This window comes from Choloepus didactylus (genome assembly GCF_015220235.1).
Source record: "Choloepus didactylus isolate mChoDid1 chromosome 11 unlocalized genomic scaffold, mChoDid1.pri SUPER_11_unloc1, whole genome shotgun sequence".
In the NCBI taxonomy this organism is placed as follows: Eukaryota; Metazoa; Chordata; class Mammalia; order Pilosa; family Megalonychidae; genus Choloepus; species Choloepus didactylus.
In genome coordinates, this window is record NW_023637577.1 from 689860 (window position 1) to 711065 (window position 21206).

General features: G+C 38.0%; 2 protein-coding genes across 9 annotated transcripts in view; one reads left to right on the forward strand and one right to left on the reverse strand.

The window, feature by feature from the left end:
* NSD1 (nuclear receptor binding SET domain protein 1) overlaps positions 1-21206 on the reverse strand; it is a 227456-nt gene that overhangs the window by 130645 nt on the left and 75605 nt on the right. For all 8 annotated transcript variants that reach the window (XM_037823128.1, XM_037823132.1, XM_037823126.1 and 5 more), the window contains one exon: positions 8979-9114. In XM_037823128.1, coding sequence (XP_037679056.1) covers positions 8979-9114 — 136 coding nt within the window. The remainder of the gene's footprint in view (positions 1-8978; positions 9115-21206) is intronic.
* LOC119524451 (protein O-mannosyl-transferase TMTC4-like) lies at positions 766-2253 on the forward strand. The gene is given in 3 exon segments (XM_037823135.1): positions 766-1229; positions 1231-1525; positions 1528-2253. Coding segments are annotated over 3 exon segments (1443 nt in total). The 5' UTR covers positions 766-780; the 3' UTR covers positions 2227-2253.

Below are 21206 nucleotides of genomic sequence, written 5' to 3' on the forward strand. Positions count from 1 at the left end.
CGTGTTTTCTAACATTATTTGAAATATCTGACTTAGCTAAGAAAACAATAAGCATAAATGATCAAAATATAAACACTGCAATACAACTGTGAATATTTATACTGCTATAAATAATTGTTGCAAAGTAGTAACTGGTGCATCTAAGTAAACTGCATATGGGTGTTCATTGTACTATTCTTCAACTTTTCCGTAAGTTTGAAACTTTCAATTAAGAAGCTGGAGGGAGAAAATTACACTGCTACCAAATCCAGACTTCAACAGAGGACACCATTTCGTTGTGCAACAGGAATGGGAACACTTTGACTGCAGATATTCAACATTCCCTACGGACTACCGGGCAGTGTCAATGGAAGACTGATGGTTCCACCAGGTCTCTGCTTTGAAAGGAACAGAAAAGGGAGCATATTCAAAGAAAAATGCAGAAGAACTATCAAGAGCATTAATTAAGCTTTCAAGAACTCGGCTGAAAACAGCTTGTCACAAATCACAGGGAAAAGAAAACAAAAATGAAACATGCAAAATTACACAAAGAGAAAATGGAAAAAGTAATACGAAATAACTAGCTGTAAGATTAAACAGATCCGACAGCCCTGGAAACTGAATATGACTGGGGCTTTCTCCACTGAGCCAAAAAAGAAACAGATAGTCCTCTTCAGACCCAGTCCAAGGCGACCCTCCAGCTCTCCAAGGTTGCTGGCATCATTGGCCGTGCAGACCTCCTGTGTGCCCTATTCTTTGTGTTATCTTTCCTTGGCTACTGTAAAGCATTTAAAGAAAAACATGGGCATGCTCAGGAACGGAGGCCTCCTATTTCGGATGATTCTCCTGACCTCTGGAGGGGCAGCCATGCTCTACGTGCGCTGGACAATCATAGGCACAGGCCCACCGGCGTTCACCGAGGTGGTCAACCCAGCCTCCTTTGCTGACAGCATGCTGGTCAGGGCCATAAACTATAATTACTACTATTCACTGAATGCACGGCTGCTGCTGTGTCCCTGGTGTCTGTGTTTTGATTGGTCAATGGGCAGCATACCCCTCATTAAGTCAGTCAGTGACTGGAGAATAATTACACTAGTCGCACTCTGGTTCTGCCTAATTGGCCTAATATGTCAAGCCCTGTGCTCTGAAGACAGCCATAACAGAAGGATCCTTACTCTGGGCCTTGGATTTCTTGTGATCCCATTTCTTCCTGCATGTAACCTGTTCTTCCGAGTGGGCTTTGTGGTGGCAGAGAGTCCTCTACCTCCCCAGTGCTGGGTACTGTGTGCTGCTGACTTTCGGATTTGGAGCTCTAAGTAAACATGCTAAAAAAAAGAAACTAATTGCTGCTATTATACTGGGAATTTTATTCCTAAACATGCTGAGATGCATGATTCGCAGCGGTGAATGGCGGAATGAAGAACAGCTTTTTAGAAGTGCCCTGTCTGTGTGTCCTCTCAATGCTAAGGTTCACTACAATGTTGGCAAAAACCTGGCAGATAAAGGCAACCAAACTGCTGCCATCAGATACTACAGGGAAGCTGTAAAAGATTAAATCCCAAGTATGTTCATGCCATGAATAATCTCGGAAATATCTTAAAAGAAAGGAATGAGCTCCAGGAAGCCAAGGAGCTGCTGTCTTTGGCTATACAAATACAGCCAGACTTTGCTGCTGCCTGGATGAATTTAGGCATTGTGCAGAACAGCCTGAAACGGTTTGAGGCAGCGGAACAGAGTTACCGGACAGCGATTAAACACAGAAGAAAATACCCAGATTGTTACTACAACCTTGGACGTCTGTATGAAGATCTAAATCGTCATGTGGATGCATTGAATGCATGGAGAAATGCTACTGTGCTGAAACCAGAGCACAGTTTGGCTTGGAACAATATGATTATACTCCTTGATAATACAGGTAATTTAGCCACAGCTGAAGCAGTTGGAAGGGAAGCTCTGGAATTGATACCTGATGATCACTCTCTGATGTTCTCCTTGGCAAATGTGCTAGGAAAATCCCAGAAATACAAGGAGTCTGAAGCTTTATTCCTCAAGGCAATTAAGGCTAATCCAAATGCTGCAAGTTACCATGGTAATTTGGCTGTGCTTTATCATCACTGGGGACATCTAAACTTAGCCAAAAAACACTATGAGATCTCCCTGCATCTTGACCCCACTGCATCAGGAACTAAGGAGAATTATGGCCTTCTAAGAAGAAAACTAGAACAAATGCAAAAGAAAGATGTCTGATCCTTTGTCCTTTTTCTTTTTTTTTAATTGTGTATATGTGTGCATGAGGCATATCATTAATATTATATGGTTACGTTTAACTGTTTACAAGTCTTACACCTATTGTTTATTTTATTTTTTTTAATGAAAACAAAGACATGCAAAAAGATGATAGCACCAGCAATATACCCTTGAATGCTCCATCTGGTTTTTGCATTGAAATTGTATTTTTTCAGACAACTCAAACGTAAATTCTAAAACTCTAAGAATGAAGTCTTTTTTAATTAAAAAGAAAAAATCAACATGAGCAACTTTTATTAAAAATAAATCTGCATTTGGGATGTCATCATTGTTGCATATAGACCAGCACTTCTGTTGTGACCAGGAAATGACAATCTGACTCTGTCAATTTATATAAACATCAAATGTGCCTGTATATTTGAATTTTTAACAACAGGAAGGAGTAAATTAAGATTCTGTGTTTTTTTTTTTTAAACAATATTCTAGGAACTTCATTTGTAGGAAATATTTATCCGTATTTTTATGTTTTCACCAGGGCAAAAATAATTGAATGACAAATAGAAATTTCAGTATTTAGTATGTCCCTGTACTTTTTTCCCCTTAGGAAGGAATTGACCCCTGCAATATTTTTTTGGGATTCTCCAACTTCACGTGGTTTCAGATCACGGAAAATTATGTAGTTTTCTACATAAACTGTCGCTATCAAGCCATGCTCTAGGCAAAAGCAGGCAGCCTGAAGTCCTTGTTTTTGTTACATCCAAAATTAAGAGGGCTACAAACGTGTGTAAGTTGCTTTTTAATGTTTTTAACTGTAAAACAATTTCCCACTTTTGTTTAATGGAACTAAGAAATTACTGGCTAATTCAAGAAGTAAATTTTCTCTCAAAAGGAACCACATTTGGGAAATTTGTAGTATTTTTAAGAATTGGGTTAATTTTCCTGTTTATTTGGACAGTGATGGTCATATTTGTTTTGTTCTGTTCTTCTATATATGTTGTTGACCAAATGGTTTATGCAATCTCTATAATTTCTTATGTAGTAAAATTACTACACAAAACCCGTTTAAAAAAACAAAACAGATCCATTTTAACATGTTTTCATCATTTCTCCAGTATGGAGCTATTTGAATACATGCTTTTTGGGAAGCGCTCTTGAATTTTAACCTTTTACAGACTGAAAATATACGGCATTTTCCTGTCAATACTGATACTTGATATTTGATGTGACCAAATTCTTGACTCACAAAAACCACATCAGATAAGAATTCTTAAGAATCCCACACAAACCTACAAATCACCAGCACCCACACTCATCCCTTTTGTTACATCAGAGGGGTGTTTCTACTCCCATCAAGGAGAAACACCACCCCTTACTTTCTCAGAAACCATATGTTATGATCTCATCTTTGATCCTGTATTACTCCTGTCTTCAGCATCTCCCTATCTCCAGGACTCTTCCTATGGGTACTAACTGCACGGTCATTCCCATTTACCAGGACCCCATATACCTCTCTAGTTGTAACATCCCCCTCCTCCGCCTGTCTTCATCTCCTCAACCCACTCTAATCCAACCCGATGAAAGCATACCACCAAAAACGTGACCCATGATCTCTACCTCCTCATACCTAATGGACATAGTATTTGATTTCTCAGCAATACTCAACCAAACTGACCACACCTTCCTTCTTTATTTTAAATTGGAGCAGTTGTAGGTTTTCAGAAAAATCATGCAGAAAGTACAGAGTTCCCATAAATCCCCCACTCTCACAACACAGTTTTCCCTATTATTAACATTTTGCATTAGTGTGGTACTTTTGTTATAACTGATGAAACAATATAATTTTAATTATGCTGTTAACTTTAGCTCACTGCTTATATTAAAGTTCACTCTACTGTACATACAGTTCTATGGTTTGTGTTTGGTTTTTTTTTGGGTGGTAACTTACATACAACCTGAAGTTTCTCTTTTTATTCCTTTTCACATATACAATTCAGTGGTGTTAATTACATTTACAAAGTTGTGCCTCCATCACCATAACCATTGGCAAAACTTTATTATCACCCTTAAAGAGAATTATGTACTGACTAAACATTAATTTCCTATTCCTCTCTCCCACCTGGCTCCTGATAACCTGTATTCTAGTTTCTGACTTTAAGAATTTGCATATTCTGCTTACAGAGATAGTACAGTACTTGTCTTTTTGTGCCTGGCTTATTTCACTCAACATATCTTCAAGTTTCATTCATGTTGTAGCATGGATCAGAACTTCATTTCTTTTCATGTCTGAATAATATTCCATTGTATGTTTATATCGCATTTCATTTATCCATTCATCTGTTGATGGACACTTGGGTTGCGTCTACCTTTTTGTAATTGTTAATAATGTCACAATGAAAATCGGTGTGCAAATATTTCTTCAAGTTCCTGCTTTCAATTATCTTGGGTATATATACCTACAAGTGGGATTGCCAAGTCATATGATAATTCTATACTTAATTTTCTGAGGAATCACCACAATGTCTTCCACAGTGGCTACAACAGTTTACATTCCCAACCAAAAATGAGTAAGGGCTTCTATTTTTCCACATCCTCTCCAACACTTATTATTTTCCCTTTTTTTAAAATAGTAGTCACCCTAGTGGGTGTGAGATGATAAAAGTTTTGATTTGCATTTGCCTGGTGGCTAATGACATTGAACATCTTTTCATGTATTTATTGGCCACTTGTATATCTTCTTTGGAGAAATGTCTATTCAAGTTTTATCCCAATTTTTAATTCGGTTGTGTGCTGGTTTGGATGTATTATGTCCCCCAAAACGCCATGTTCTTTGATGCAATCCTGTGGGGGCAGACATATTTAGTCTTCATTAGGTTGAAACCTTTGGATTGAGTAGTTTCCATAGAGATGTGACCCACCCAACCTTAGGTGATAACTGATTGGATAATTTCCATGGAGGTGTGGCCCCGCCCATTCAGCGTGGGTCTTAATTAAATCACTGGAACCCTGTAAGAGCTCAGACAGAAGAAGCTAGCTGCAGACAAGAGAGACATTTTGGAGATGGCCATTGAAAGCAGACTTTTGCTAGTCCGGAGTTTGCCTGGGAGAAACTAAGAAAACACCTCCAGACGCCTAGACAGAAATGTCCTGGGAAAAAGCCATTTTGAAAGCAGAACCCCAGGGCAGACATCAGCCAGTACCTTCCCAGCTGATAGAGATTTTCTGGACACCATCGGTATTCTTCAGTGAAGGTACCCTATTGCTGATGCCTTTGTTTGGACACTTTTATGGCCTTAGGACTATAACTCTGTAACCGAATAATTCCCTTCATAAAAGCCAATTCATTTCTGGTATTTTGCACAACGGCAGCCTGAGCAAACTAGAACAGGTTGTTTGTCTTTTTGTTGCACATCCTCCTTATTAAAATATACTACTCCCAGATACCACATTCTCGATTTTCCTCTTCCATCTCCATCTGATTTTTCTATTTTGCAAGTTCCATCTCTGCCATACAGACTTCATATGCTGGCTTCCTCAAAGCCATCTTTCTCACTGTATACTCTGTCCCAAGGCCATCTCATCCATGCCCTGCCCATGGCTCCAATTAAATATCAACAAGCAGACAGCACCTGCAAGTTATATATGTTCCAGTGTTTTCTCAGTAAACAGCAACACTATTCATTCAGAAGTTAAGCTAAAAACTTGGAAGCCTTCTTGAGATCCAGAAACCTAGAAGCAAAAAACCTCAGGACCTTTCTTCTCCCTCACTCCCCACTTATCCAATTACCAAGTCATATAGAGGTTATCTTCTACATAGTTCTTTAATCTCTATTCACCACTTCCATCTCACCATAATTACTACAAGGACCCCTTTAACTGTCTCTCCTTATTTATTTGTGCCCCTCTCAGATTTTCCACACTGTAGCCAAAGAGCAGACATCAGACTATGTCACCCTACTTACAACGCACTAATGGTATATCTCATTGTTCTTAGGATAAAACAGAAAATTTTAAAGAAGTCTACAAAGTGCTACAAGATTTGGGCCACAATGACTTCTCCAGTCTCTTATTGACTCACTTTCCATCAGTCTGTGAGCTGCAGACCTTTCAGGGACACAGCACATACTATTTTCTGTGCCTAGAACCATCTCCTCTCTCTTTCTTCTAGTTAACGTCTACTAATCTTCTCAAGATCAAAGACAACTCTGCTAGGGAAGCTGCCTCTAAAAACACCCTCCCACACACACAAATTCTAGTTTAGGTGCCTATGTAATATACATACACTCATTACACATCAATATTTTTCCTTGTACACACTTTTCATGTAAGTAATTATCTATTATTCTGATGATTTGCTGGTCTCTGATAAGTTTTGCCCATTACTGGATCCCAGCACCTAGGACAGTACTCAACCTGTACAATGTACTTAATATTTGTGAAATGAATGGCAAAGGCTCAACCAGTGTGAGTAAAGAACAGTACAATAAGAAACCAGCAGTCCTGCAGGGACTGGGAGAGTGAAGGGGGAGGAACTAAAAGAATTTACTACCAGCAGAATTTAAATGTACAGACAAGTCACAATGAATAAGGTATCAGATTTTTTAAAAAATGTCTGCTATACAATTACATGGAATTTTGAATAGGAAGTGAGCTATGGTAGGTTAGTATAGGTTAGAGTGAAATAGTGACACATCCCAAAGTAATTTGGGCAGAGAATAAAAAATATATTTACAGCCTCCCCACCCCGCCCCGCCCTGAGGAGCTGGGGGAAGTTACAGAAATGCTGGACTTCCACACCTGCACTGGTGTTGATGTTGTCACAAACACTGGGACTGGTGATTTGATGTGCCAAGCCCTCTATCATAGGACTTCCCCTTATGAAGCTCGTTACTGCAAAGGAGAGGCTAAACTTGCATATAATTATGCCTAAGAGTCTCCCCCTGAGTACCTCTTTGTTGCTCAGATGTGGCCTTCCCTCTCTCGCTAACTAAGCCACCTTGGCAGGTGAACTCACTGCCCTCCCTCCTACGTGGGACCCAACTCCCAGGGGTGTAAATCTCCCTGGCAACGCAGGATATGACTCCCGGGGATGAATCTGGACCCGGCATCGTGGGATTAAGAATATCTTCTTGACCAAAAGGGGGATGCAAAATGAGATGAAATACTTTCAGTGGCTGAGAGATTTCAAGTGGAGTTGAGAGGTCACTCTGGTGCACATTCTTATGCACTATACAGATAACACCTCTTAGGTTTGAATGTACTGAAATAGCTAGAAGTAAATACTTGGAACTACCAAACTCCAACCCAGTAGTCTGGACTCCTGAAGAGCATTGTATAATAATGTAGATTACAAGGGGTGACAGTGTGATTGTGAAGGCCTCATGGATCACACTCCCTTTGCCTAGTGTGTGGACAGTTGGGTAGAAAAGTGGGGACAAAAACTAAATGACAAATAGGGTGGGATGGGGGGATGGTTTGGGTTTTCTTTTTTTTACTTTTATTTTTTATTCTTCTTCTGATTCTTTCTGTTCTAAGGAAAACATTCAGAAACAGATTGTGGTGATGAATGCATAACTATCTATATGATCGTACTGTGAACAGCTGATTGTATACCATGGGATGATTGTATGGTATGTGAATATATTTCATTAAAACTGAATTTAAAAAAAAAGCCAATAAAATATTCAATTATAAAAAAAAAAATGTGTGCTATAAAGGTCTCTTGGCACCTCAATATTCAATACTCAAAATATAAAATCAAATCCTGCATTCTCACTTTGGGGAAATCATCCTACAGATATATATAAATATACATGAAATATACAGTTATTCTTTACAACATTGTGGGTGTACATTAAGCAGGCATGTTATATGTTGTCTTTGCAACACAATATTTAAAAAACCTAAATTCCCATCAACAGGGGACTATTCATATAAAGTACAGCATAATCAAAAAGTAGAAAACTATGCAGACGTAAAAATCAATGCACTGATACAGAAAAAATCTCCAAGAAGTGAAAAAAGAAAGCTACAGACAATATATTCAAAACACTACTTTTATGGTAAAAAGGGAAGGGGGTATGTGAGAATATATATTTGGATTTACACAAAGGAACTCTGGAAAAATACATAAATAAAAAATTGTTACCCACTGGAAGGAGGGTTAGTGAATGGAAAGGATCAGAGCAAAAGAGGGAGTGATTTCACTTTTTTTGAACCTTGTGAATATATGACCAATTAAAGAGACTATAATACATATTTAAAAACTGGAATAAAACTAACAAAACATCTTAATAGAAACTAGAAAGCTAACAAACAAATTGCAGCCCTGCCTTTATAGCTATTTTAATGATAAAGTACCTGACATTCATACAGAACAACCACCAATGATAATTAAGGAAAATATTCTAAATCAAGATTTTAAAATCTGAAATAACTCATAAGCATTATTTACAATTATTTCAGCTTCAAAACTATAAAAAGAATGACATAAACCTGAAGATTAAAGTAGAAACAAACAGATATACTTAAAAAGTTATTCTGGACAATATAAACTTTAGGTAAAAAAATTAACATTTTCCTAGAGTCTACAGCTAAAATAATTTGGAATCTTTATACCATAGAGTAAAACAAACTAACAGAAAAAGGTAAAACTATGTTAACCACTCATGAAATGTTAGAAAGAAAAAATGGGTTATTACTACAGGCAAATTCTATATTTAATTTTATCATGCATAATCATCTGCAAGTATTACCTTTCATTTTTGAGTGTGTGTTAATCAATGGATCAGAACAAATTCTGCAGGGCCACCATGGGCGTCTCTTGAATTTAGCCCAGATGAGATCTCCAACTTCATACTTCAGTGGCGTAGATTTTTTCTTGGGTTGACACTTTAAACAAACAAAACATGGGGCATCAATAAGAATCAAATTTTTTGGAAAAAATATATCATCTTCCTAACAACAATCTCAGAGAGGAATACCTTAAAAAAAAAAAAAGGTATGAAAATACTCCAGCCTAATCTAATAACTACAAAAAAAAAAAAAAAAAAAAAAAAAGCCACACACACACACACAAACCCCATGGTAAATTATTTTGCCTTAATTGTTCCTAACATAGCCTTTCATACAGTAGCAGCTCTAAAGTTCTATGTATTTTACTTCAGTAGACTGTCTACATTCTGAAAGAAAAAAAAATTTTGTTTTTGATTTACAAAGGGCTAAAGACTGAAATAATAGATCAACAAAATCACCCCAAGAAAAAGATTATGTTTGTTTTATTCTTTGGATCACATCGTTGGAGTTAAAAAAAAAAGAGAAAACTATAAAAAGAATGTCTGGCACTGTCAAAAATTTGTGATACCTTCTGCAGGCTATATTCTGCATATTCCTTAAGCAGACATTTCTATTAATTAATAGACAATGGTTCCACTGAAACAATCCTGAAAAGTCATAGGCTAGACTCGTGATGTCAATGTAAGCTGTCCTACACTTTTCCCAGGATACGCAAGGAAGGCTGCATACAGAACAATGTACTGCAAAACTTCAAGGGACATCATTCATGTAGGATACAATACGAATGAAGTTCCTTGGAATTGTGCAATGCAGAGACCCTGCCTGCAACTTTTCTCAAAAACAGTATGCCTAACAGATCTGGGATCCCAATGCCTCCCATTTTAGCTCCAAATCTATGTCCATGGCTTTAACAAACCCCCCACACAATAAACTGGACTAATCTTCCTTGAGAGGAAGGCAGCTTTGTGTTTAATAGGCCTGAGCTTCCCACCTGATGTATCACAAATGAGTTCAAGTGTACTGACATACCGACCCCCTCAATTTTCTGGGAAGTCAGAAGCAGCAGCTAAAGGACTTGGGCCAAGAGCAACCTCCTCCATTTATTAGAAAGGGACATGCAAATATTACCACTTTCTGTAAGTGCCATGTCTTCAAAAAGGCATGGTCAGCACTTCCTCAGATTCACTATTCATTCCTTAATGCCTCAAACAGTACCCACCTGGCACGAAGTAAGTATTCAATAAAGAGTATGCTAAATGATTTAAATCATTTGAAAAATGAAGAATGGTGTCCAGCTCAAGGATATGATAGAAGGAATGGACTCAACTAGATGATATATAAGTTACCATTCAACTTTAAGACTGCTTTCAGACTGAAGTAAGCTAAATCTAACAGAACGTCCTTATTGAAAACACCATGATTAATTCTTCATGTATACTGAGCTATCTAGAAAATGACAACAGAACTATACCTTATTAGGTGAAAGCCCCAAGGAGCCATTTTTGCCTATTAGCTTGTAAGTTATCAGAATGTGGTTTCAAATATAACTGGTTTTCAAATTTTAAAACCAAGATACCAAGATCCAATGGGAAAATAAATCCCATGTGCCTATTTTGAAAACTGCAATCTGAATAGGTTGCTATAAATTTTTTATATAATCTGATTTGCAATCATTTAAATGTAATTTATTGGCAAACACTGCTAAATATGGAACTTGTCTGTTTATTTAAGTCTTAAATGACTTTAAATATAATTAACAAATACCTAATGTTTGCTATGTGTCAGGCACTTTTTCTCCTTTAATCCTCTTAATAGCAGACACTATATTATCCCTGCCTTACTACCTACCCATGGTCATATAAGATAGAAGTGCTAGAGCCAGGATTCAAACTTGGGCAGTCTTGACTCCAGGGTCCAAACTCTTAACCACTACTCTACAATCCAAATAAGTCCCATGACAAAAGAAACAAAGATGAGAGGCGGGGCAAGATGGCGGACTGGTGAGCTGTATGTTTTAGTTACTCCTCCAGGAGAGTAGGTAGAAAGCCAGGAACTGCGTGGACTGGACACCACAGAGCAATCTGACTTTGGACATACTTCATACAACACTCATGAAAACGTGGAACTGCTGAGATCAGCGACATCTGTAAGTTTTTGCGGCCAGGGGACCCACGCCCCTCCCTGCCAGGCTCAGTCCCGTGGGAGGAGGGGCTGTCAGCTCCTGGAAGGAGAAGGGAGAACTGCAGTGGCAGCCCTTATCAGAAACTCATTCTACTGATCCAAACTCCAACCATAGATAGACTGAGACCAGACACCAGAGAATCTGAGAGCAGCCAGCCCAGCAGAGAGGAGACAGGCATAGAAAAAAAACAACACAAAAAACTCCAAAATAAAAGCGGAGGATTTTGGAGTTCTGGTGAACATAGAAAGGGGAAGGGCAGAGCTCAGGCCCTGAGGCGCATATGCAAATCCCGAAGAAAAGCTGATCTCTCTGCCCTGTGGACTTTTCCTTAATGGCCCTGGTTGCTTTGTCTCTTAGCCATTTCAATAACCCATTAGATCTCTGAGGAGGGCCCTTTCTTTTTTTTTTTTTTTTAATCCTTTTTCCTTTTTCTAAAACAAGTACTCTAAGAAGCCCAATACAGAAAGCTTCAAAGACTTGCAATTTGGGCAGGTCAAGTCAAGAGAAGAACTAAGAGAGCTCTGAGACAAAAGGCAATAATCCAGTGGCTGAGAAAATTCACTAAACACCACAACTTCCCAAGAAAAGGGGGGTGTCCACTCACAGCCATCATCCTGGTGGACACGAAACACTCCTGCCCATCGCCAGCCCCATAGCCCAGAGCTGCCCCAGACAACCCATTGTGACAGAAGTGCTTCAAATAACAGGCACACACCACAAAACTGGGTGTGGACATTAGCCTTCCCTGCAACCTCAGCTGATTGTCCCAGAGTTGGGAAGGTGGAGCAGTGTGAATTAACAAAGCCCCATTCAGCCATCATTTCAGCAGACTGGGAGCCTCCCTACACAGCCCAGCAGCCCAGAACTGCCCTGGGGGGACGGCACTCACCTGTGACATAGCACAGTCATCCCTCAACAGAGGACCTGGGGTGCACAGCCTGGAAGAGGGGCCCACTTGCAAGTCTCAGGAGCCATACGCCAATACCAACGACTTGTGGGTCAGTGGCAGAGACAAACTGTGGCAGGACTGAGCTGAAGGATTAGACTATTGCAGCAGCTTTAAAACTCCAGGATCACCAGGGAGATTTGATTGTTAGGGCCACCCCCCCTCCCTGACTGCCCAGAAACACACCCCATATACAGGGCAGGCAACACCAACTACACACGCAAGCTTGGTACACCAATTGGACCCCACAAGACTCACTCCCCCACTCACCAAAGAGGCTAAGCAGGGGAGAACTGGCTTGTGGAGAACAGGTGGCTCGTGGACGCCACCTGCTGGTTAGTTAGAGAAAGTGTACTCCACGAAGCTGTAGATCTGATAAATTAGAGACAAGGACTTCAATTGGTCTACAAATTCTAAAAGAACCCTATCAAGTTCAGCAAATGCCACGAGGCCAAAAACAACAGAAAATTATAAAGCATATGAAAAAACCAGACGATATGGATAACCCAAGCCCAAGCATCCAAATCAAAAGACCAGAAGAGACACAGCACCTAGAGCAGCTACTCAAAGAACTAAAGATGAACAATGAGACCATAGTACGGGAGACAAAGGAAATCAAGAAGACCCTAGAAGAGCATAAAGAAGACATTGCAAGACTAAATAAAAAAATGGATGATCTTATGGAAATTAAAGAAACTGTTGACCAAATTAAAAAGATTCTGGACACTCATAGTACAAGACTAGAGGAAGTTGAACAATGAATCAGTGACCTGGAAGATGACAGAAGGGAAAATGAAAGCATAAAAGAAAGAATGGGAAAAAAAATTGAAAAAATCGAAATGGACCTCAGGGATATGATAGATAATATGAAACGTCCGAATATAAGACTCATTGGTGTCCCAGAAGGGGAAGAAAAGCGTAAAGGTCTAGGAAGAGTATTCAAAGAAATTGTTGGGGAAAACTTCCCAAATCTTCTAAACAACATAAATATACAAATCATAAATGCTCAGCGAACTCCAAATACAATAAATCCAAATAAACCCACTCCGAGACATATACTGATCACACTGTCAAACACAGAAGAGAAGGAGCAAGTTCTGAAAGCAGCAAGAGAAAAGCAATTCACCACATACAAAGGAAACAGCATAAGACTAAGTAGTGACTACTCAGCAGCCACCATGGAGGCAAGAAGGCAGTGGCACGATATATTTACAATTCTGAATGAGAAAAATTTCCAGCCAAGAATACTTTATCCAGCAAAGCTCTCCTTCAAATTTGAGGGAGAGCTTAAATTTTTCACAGACAAACAAATGCTGAGAGAATTTGCTAAAAAGAGACCTGCCCTACTGGAGATACTCAAGGAGCCCTACACACAGAGAAACAAAGAAAGGACAGAGAGACTTGGAGAAAGGTTCAGTACTAAAGAGATTCGGTATGGGTACAATAAAGGATATTAATAGACAGAGGGGAAAAATATGAAAAACATAAACCAAAGGATAAGATGGCTGATTCAAGAAATGCCTTCACGGTTATAACGTTGAATGTAAATGGATTAAACTCCCCAATTAAAAGATATAGATTCGCAGAATGGATCAAAAAAAATGAACCATCAATATGTTGCATACAAGAGACTCATCTTAGACACAGGGACACAAAGAAACTGAAAGTGAAAGGATGGAAAAAAATATTTCATGCAAGCTACAGCCAAAAGAAAGCAGGTGTAGAAATATTAATCTCAGATAAAATAGACTTCAAATGCAGGGATGTTTTGAGAGACAAAGACAGCCACTACATACTAATAAAAGGGGCAATTCAGCAAGAAGAAATAACAATCGTAAATGTCTATGTACCCAGTCAAGGTGCCACAAAATACATGAGAGAAACACTGGCAAAACTAAAGGAAGCAATTGATGTTTCCACAATAATTGTGGGAGACTTCAGCACATCACTCTCTCCTATAGATAGATCAACCAGACAGAAGACCAATAAGGAAATTGAAAACCTAAACAATCTGATAAATGAATTAGATTTAACAGACATATACAGGACATTACATCCCAAATCACCAGGATACACATACTTTTCTAGTGCCCATGGAACTTTCTCCAGAATAGATCATATGCTGGGACATAAAACAAGCCTCAATAAATTTAAAAAGATTGAAATTATTCAAAGCACATTCTCTGACCACAATGGAATACAATTAGAAGTCAATAACCACCAGAGACTTAGAAAATTCACAAATACCTGGAGGTTAAACAACACACTCCTAAACAATCACTGGGTTAAAGAAGAAATAGCAAGAGAAATTGCTAAATATATAGAGACGAATGAAAATGAGAACACAACATACCAAAACCTATGGGATGCAGCAAAAGCGGTGCTAAGGGGGAAATTTATAGCACTAAACGCATATATTAAAAAGGAAGAAAGAGCCAAAATCAAAGAACTAATGGATCAACTGAAGAAGCTAGAAAATGAACAGCAAACCAATCCTAAACCAAGTACAAGAAAAGAAATAACAAGGATTAAAGCAGAAATAAATGACATAGAGAACAAAAAAACAATAGAGAGGATAAATATCACCAAAAGTTGGTTCTTTGAGAAGATCAACAAGATTGACAAGCCCCTAGCTAGACTGACAAAATCAAAAAGAGAGAAGACCCATATCAACAAAATAATGAATGAAAAAGGTGACATAACTGCAGATCCTGAAGAAATTAAAAAAATTACAAGAGGATATTATGAACAACTGTATGGCAACAAACTGGATAATGTAGAAGAAATGGACAATTTCCTGGAAACATATGAACAACCTAGACTGACCAGAGAAGAAATAGAAGACATCAACCAACCCATCACAAGCAAAGAGATCCAATCAGTCATCTAAAATCTTCCCACAAATAAATGCCCAGGGCCAGATGGCTTCACAGGGGAATTCTACCAAACTTTCCAGAAAGAACTGACACCAATCTTACTCAAACTCTTTCAAAACATTGAAGAAAATGGAACACTACCTAACTCATTTTATGAAGCTAACATCAATCTAATACCAAAACCAGGCAAAGATGCTACAAAAAAGGAAAACTACCGGCCAATCTCCCTAATGAATATAGATGCAAAAATCCTCAACAAAATACTTGCAAATCGAATCCAAAGACACATTAAAAAAATCATACACCATGACCAAGTGGGGTTCATTCCAGGCATGCAAGGATGGTTCAACATAAGAAAAACAATCAATGTATTACAACACATTAAAAACTCGAAAGGGAAAAATCAATTGATCATCTCAATAGATGCTGAAAAAGCATTTGACAAAATCCAACATCCCTTTTTGATAAAAACACTTCAAAAGGTAGGAATTGAAGGAAACTTCCTCAACATGATAAAGAGCATATATGAAAAACCCACAGCCAGCATAGTACTCAATGGTGAGAGACTGAAAGCCTTCCCTCTAAGATCAGGAACAAGACAAGGATGCCCACTGTCACCACTGTTACTCAACGTTGTGCTGGAAGTGCTAGCCAGGGCAATCCAGCAAGACAAAGAAATAAAAGGCATCCAAATTGGAAAAGAAGAAGTAAAACTGTCATTGTTTGCAGATGATATGATCTTATATCTAGAAAACCCTGAGAAATCAACGATACACCTACTAGAGCTAATAAATTTAGCAAAGTAGCGGGATACAAGATTAATGCATATAAGTCAGTAATGTTTCTATATGCTAGAAATGAACAAACTGAAGAGACCCTCAAGAAAAAGATACCATTTTCAATAGCAACTAAAAAAATCAAGTACCTAGGAATAAACTTAACCAAAGATGTAAAAGACCTATACAAAGAAAACTACACAACTCTACTAAAAGAAATAGAAGGGGACCTTAAAAGATGGAAAAATATTCCATGTTCATGGATAGGAAGGCTAAATGTCATTAAGATGTCAATTCTACCCAAACTCATCTACAGATTCAATGCAATCCCAATCAAAATTCCAACAACCTACTTTGCAGACTTGGAAAAGCTAGTTATCAAATTTATTTGGAAAGGGAAGATGCCTCAAATTGCTAAAGACACTCTAAAAAAGAAAAACGAAGTGGGAGGACTTACACTCCCTGACTTTGAAGCTTATTATAAAGCCACAGTTGTCAAAACAGCACGGTACTGGCACAAAGATAGACATATAGATCAATGGAATCGAATTGAGAATTCAGAGATAGACCCTCAGATCTATGGCCGACTGATCTTTGATAAGGCCCCCAAAGTCACTGAACTGAGTCATAATGGTCTTTTCAACAAATGGGGCTGGGAGAGTTGGATATCCATATCCAAAAGAATGAAAGAGGACCCCTACCTCACCCCCTATACAAAAATTAACTCAAAATGGACCAAAGATCTCAATATAAAAGAAAGTACCATAAAACTCCTAGAAGATAATGTAGGAAAACATCTTCAAGACCTTGTATTAGGCGGCCACTTCCTAGACTTTACACCCAAAGCACAAGCAACAAAAGAGAAAATAGATAAATGGGAACTCCTCAAGCTTAGAAGTTTCTGCACCTCAAAGGAATTTCTCAAAAAGGTAAAGAGGCAGCCAACTCAATGGGAAAAAATTTTTGGAAACCATGTATCTGACAAAAGACTGATATCTTGCATATTTAAAGAAATCCTACAACTCAAGGACAATAGTACAGACAGCCCAATTATAAAATGGGCAAAAGATATGAAAAGACAGTTCTCTGAAAAGGAAATACAAATGGCCAAGAAACACATGAAAAAATGTTCAGCTTCACTAGCTATTAGAGAGATGCAAATTAAGACCACAATGAGATACCATCTAACACCGGTTAGAATGGCTGCCATTAAACAAACAGGAAACTACAAATGCTGGAGGGGATGTGGAGAAATTGGAACTCTTATTCATTGTTGGTGGGACTGTATAATGGTTCAGCCACTCTGGAAGTCAGTCTGGCAGTTCCTTAGAAAACTAGATATAGAGTTACCATTCGATCCAGCGATTGCACTTCTCGGTATATACCCGGAAGATCGGAAAGCAGTGACACGAACAGATATCTGCACGCCAATGTTCATAGCAGCATTATTCACAATTGCCAAGAGATGGAAACAACCCAAATGTCCTTCAACAGACGAGTGGATAAATAAAATGTGGTATATACACACGATGGAATACTACGCAGCAGTAAGAAGGAATGATCTCGTGAAACATATGACAACATGGATGAACCTTGAAGACATAATGGTGAGCGAAATAAGCCAGGCACAAGAAGAGAAATATTATATGCTACCACTAATGTGAACTTTGAAAAATGTAAAACAAATGGTTTATAATGTAGAATGTAGGGGAACTAGCAGTAGAGAGCAATTAAGGAAGGGGGAACAATAATCCAAGAAGAACAGATAAGCTATTTAACGTTCTGGGGATGCCCAGGAATGACTATGGTCTGTTAATTTCTGATGGATATAGTAGGAACAAGTTCACAGAAATGTTGCTATATTATGTAACTTTCTTGGGGTAAAGTAGGAACATGTTGGAAGTTAAGCAGTTATCTTAGGTTAGTTGTCTTTTTCTTACTCCCTTGTTATGGTCTCTTTGAAATGTTCTTTTATTGTATGTTTGTTTTCTTTTTAACTTCTTTTTCATACAGTTGATTTAAAAAAGAAGGGAAAGTTAAAAAAAAAAAAAAGAAAAACAAGGAAAAAAAAAAAAAAGATGTAGTGCCCCCTTGAGGAGCCTGTGGAGAATGCAGGGGTATTGGCCTACCCCACCTCCATGGTTGCTAACATGACCACAGACATAGGGGACTGGTGGTTTGATGGGTTGGGCCCTCTACCATAAGTTTTACCCTTGGGAAGACGGTTGCTGCAAAGAGAGGCTAGGCATCCCTATGGTTGTGCCTAAGAGCCTCCTCCCGAATGCCTCTTTGTTGCTCAGATGTGGCCCTCTCTCTCTGGCTAAGCCAACTTGAAAGGTGAAATCACTGCCCTCCCCCCTACGTGGGATCAGACACCCAGGGGAATGAATCTCCCTGGCAACGTGGAATATGAATCCCGGGGAGGAATGTAGACCCGGCATCGTGGTATGGAGAACATCTTCTTGAGCAAAAGGGGGATGTGAAAGGAAATGAAATAAGCTTCAGTGGCAGAGAGATTCCAAAAGGAGCCGAGAGGTCACTCTGGTGGGCACTCTTACGCACACTTTAGACAACCCTTTTTAGGTTCTAAAGAATTGGGGTAGCTGGTGGTGGATACCTGAAACTATCAAACTACAACCCAGAACCCATGAATCTCGAAGACAGTTGTATAAAAATGTAGCTTATGAGGGGTGACAATGGGATTGGGAAAGCCATAAGGACCACACTCCACTTTGTCTAGTTTATGGATGGATGAGTAGAAAAATAGGGGAAGGAAACAAACAGACAAAGGTACCCAGTGTTCTTTTTTACTTCAATTGCTCTTTTTCACTCTAATTATTATTCTTGTTATTTTTGTGTGTGTGCTAATGAAGGTGTCAGGGATTGATTTAGGTGATGAATGTACAACTATGTAATGGTACTGTAAACAATCGAAAGTACGATTTGTTTTGTATGACTGCGTGGTATGTGAATATATCTCAATGAAATGAAGATTTAAAAAAAAAATCAGTGAAATATAATAAGAAATTTGGTTACTTTAAAAAGTTGGGTTATATGTAATTTTTACTTTTTCTCATTGAAACTTTTATATGTTTTCCAAATTTTATTCAAGGAGCATATATTTGTGTTGTAAGCAGAAAATAAACAATAAACATTATTTTTACTGTTATCTCTTAAAAAAAAAAATTAGTATTGTTGATATTCTACCTTTGCATCATGCTCTTAAATGGCTTGGCATGGCACCATTACCAATGTTATCTGTATTCGAAATTTTGGTATTTTGTTCACCATGGACTTTTTGCATTACTTTTGATTTTTTAAACCTTGCATTCAAATACTATTTCCTGAGTTTTTTGGTGCCCCTTAAATTTGGGGCCCAAGGTAAATGCCTCACTATCCTTCCCTGCTTTAAAACCTGAAGCACACTTTTTCACTTTAATTATTATTCTGGTTATTTTTGTGCGTGTGGTAATGAGGGTGTTGGGGATTGATTTTGGTGATGAATGTACAACTATGTAACAGTACTGTGAACAATCGAATGTATGATTTGTTTTATATGACTGTGTGGTATGTGAATATATCTCAATAAAATGAATATTTAAAAAAAAAAAAGAAAAGAAAAAGAAACAAAGATGAATAAGTCACAATTCCTGACCCCAGGACACTTGGGGATATCAGGGAAGACTTGACTAAAGAAGTGGCATCTTAGCTCAGATTGGCAGGATAGCAAATTTCTGAATGGCTTTTCCTATTATCTCTATATGACCAGTAAAAAATAACATACTGTTACATACATTATCTTGTCTAATCCTCACAACATTTTGAAGTAGCATTATCTCAGTTTTAAAGACAGATAAACAGGCTCAAACTAGTGAAGTAACAATGAGAAAGGCTAGGATTTAAATCCACATCTGAATAATTCTAAAGACCATGTTTTCTGCACTATAACACATAATTTCTTCTAATTTTAAGTATGAGTAAATATGGCCAAAATGTTTTCTAAGTGTTTAAATTCAACCTAAAAACCAATTGGATTCAAAATCCCTCTTCTCTTTCTTTCCTTGACAACAATATGTCATTCCATATTAAACTCTCCTGTAAAAGCTTGTCACTGCCATTTTTAAAAACCATTAAAGGCCTGAGACATCTCAGCAACTACAATCAAGAAGTGGCTCTTGAATCCAAAGCTATGATTAAAAAGCATTTTAGGTGAGAGCAAGTAATTTCACTAATGAAATTTCCATCAGCAGGTTCAAACCAGACTTATATTTCATTTCTAAGAACTATCAAGCTCAGGCGGTTCACATATGTCCCTGGACATAAGGGATAAAACTCAGGTTGCCCTCTATTTTAATGTTAACTGAAGGCTGCCAAAGAGTGGATAGTCCTTGGACACTAATCTCCTCCCAGGCATACACAAAATTTACAGTTGAGCTAAATATTTAAAAACAGTTAATCATAAAGAAACAATCTTTCTCAAAAAATGTAGAGTGATATGGAACTTGAAAGAAAGATTTGGGGGTGGGGGGAATAATACCTTACATAACAACTATTACAGAACTTTCTGCAATTCTAGAGACTCCAATTTATTTTAGTTACTGAGAATTCCCATAAAATTATATACTCATAAAAACAAAGCACATCCCTTTAGACAACTTGATTTATGTGACATCCAAAAGCTACTATTACTTTCCACAGTTAAAACTGTCCCTTTTTAAGAGTAAGTTCATCAACTCAAGAGAGTATAAACATTCAATATTCTGGTTTATAAACAAACAGAGATCATATTCTCAGTATCTGATAACATGCTTCTGCTGCTTCTATCAATTCCAGAAAGAAAAAAACATACATTTTTTAATAACATGATTTAAAGTAACAAGCTTAAAATATTATACTAAAATTATATTTTACAGGAGTTGTTTTAATTTCAATATGGAACTCTTTTCTGTGTCAAAATTGATTCCTTTATTCTACAATAAAAATAAGTAGGTTCACTGTTCTACAAATGGACATCCACTGTGAGAGATTACAAAAACCTCACATTGTTATTCCAGTACTATAGGAATATTTTAGGTGGATTAATTAAGAATACAGATAACAATCTTACATTTGACTAAATTTTTTGGTTTACAAAGCAGTTTCTATTTTGATTTTATTATAATCTGATAGTACCAAAGCTTCAAGTATACACAGCACTAAGCCTACAGTAGGAACTCAGAGCCCATAATCCCTTCAACAGAGGAGGACTTTCCACACTACTTCTGTACCTGAGGAGCCTGCAGCCGGGCATCCGGCCCCCCACCCATCACCCTCTTACCCCACTGAGGCCCTGGGGTAGTGGGCAGGACATGGCTTCCCTAGGATTTGCAGACTACTTCTGCCGGCCCTTTCATCTTGTTTTGTTTTTT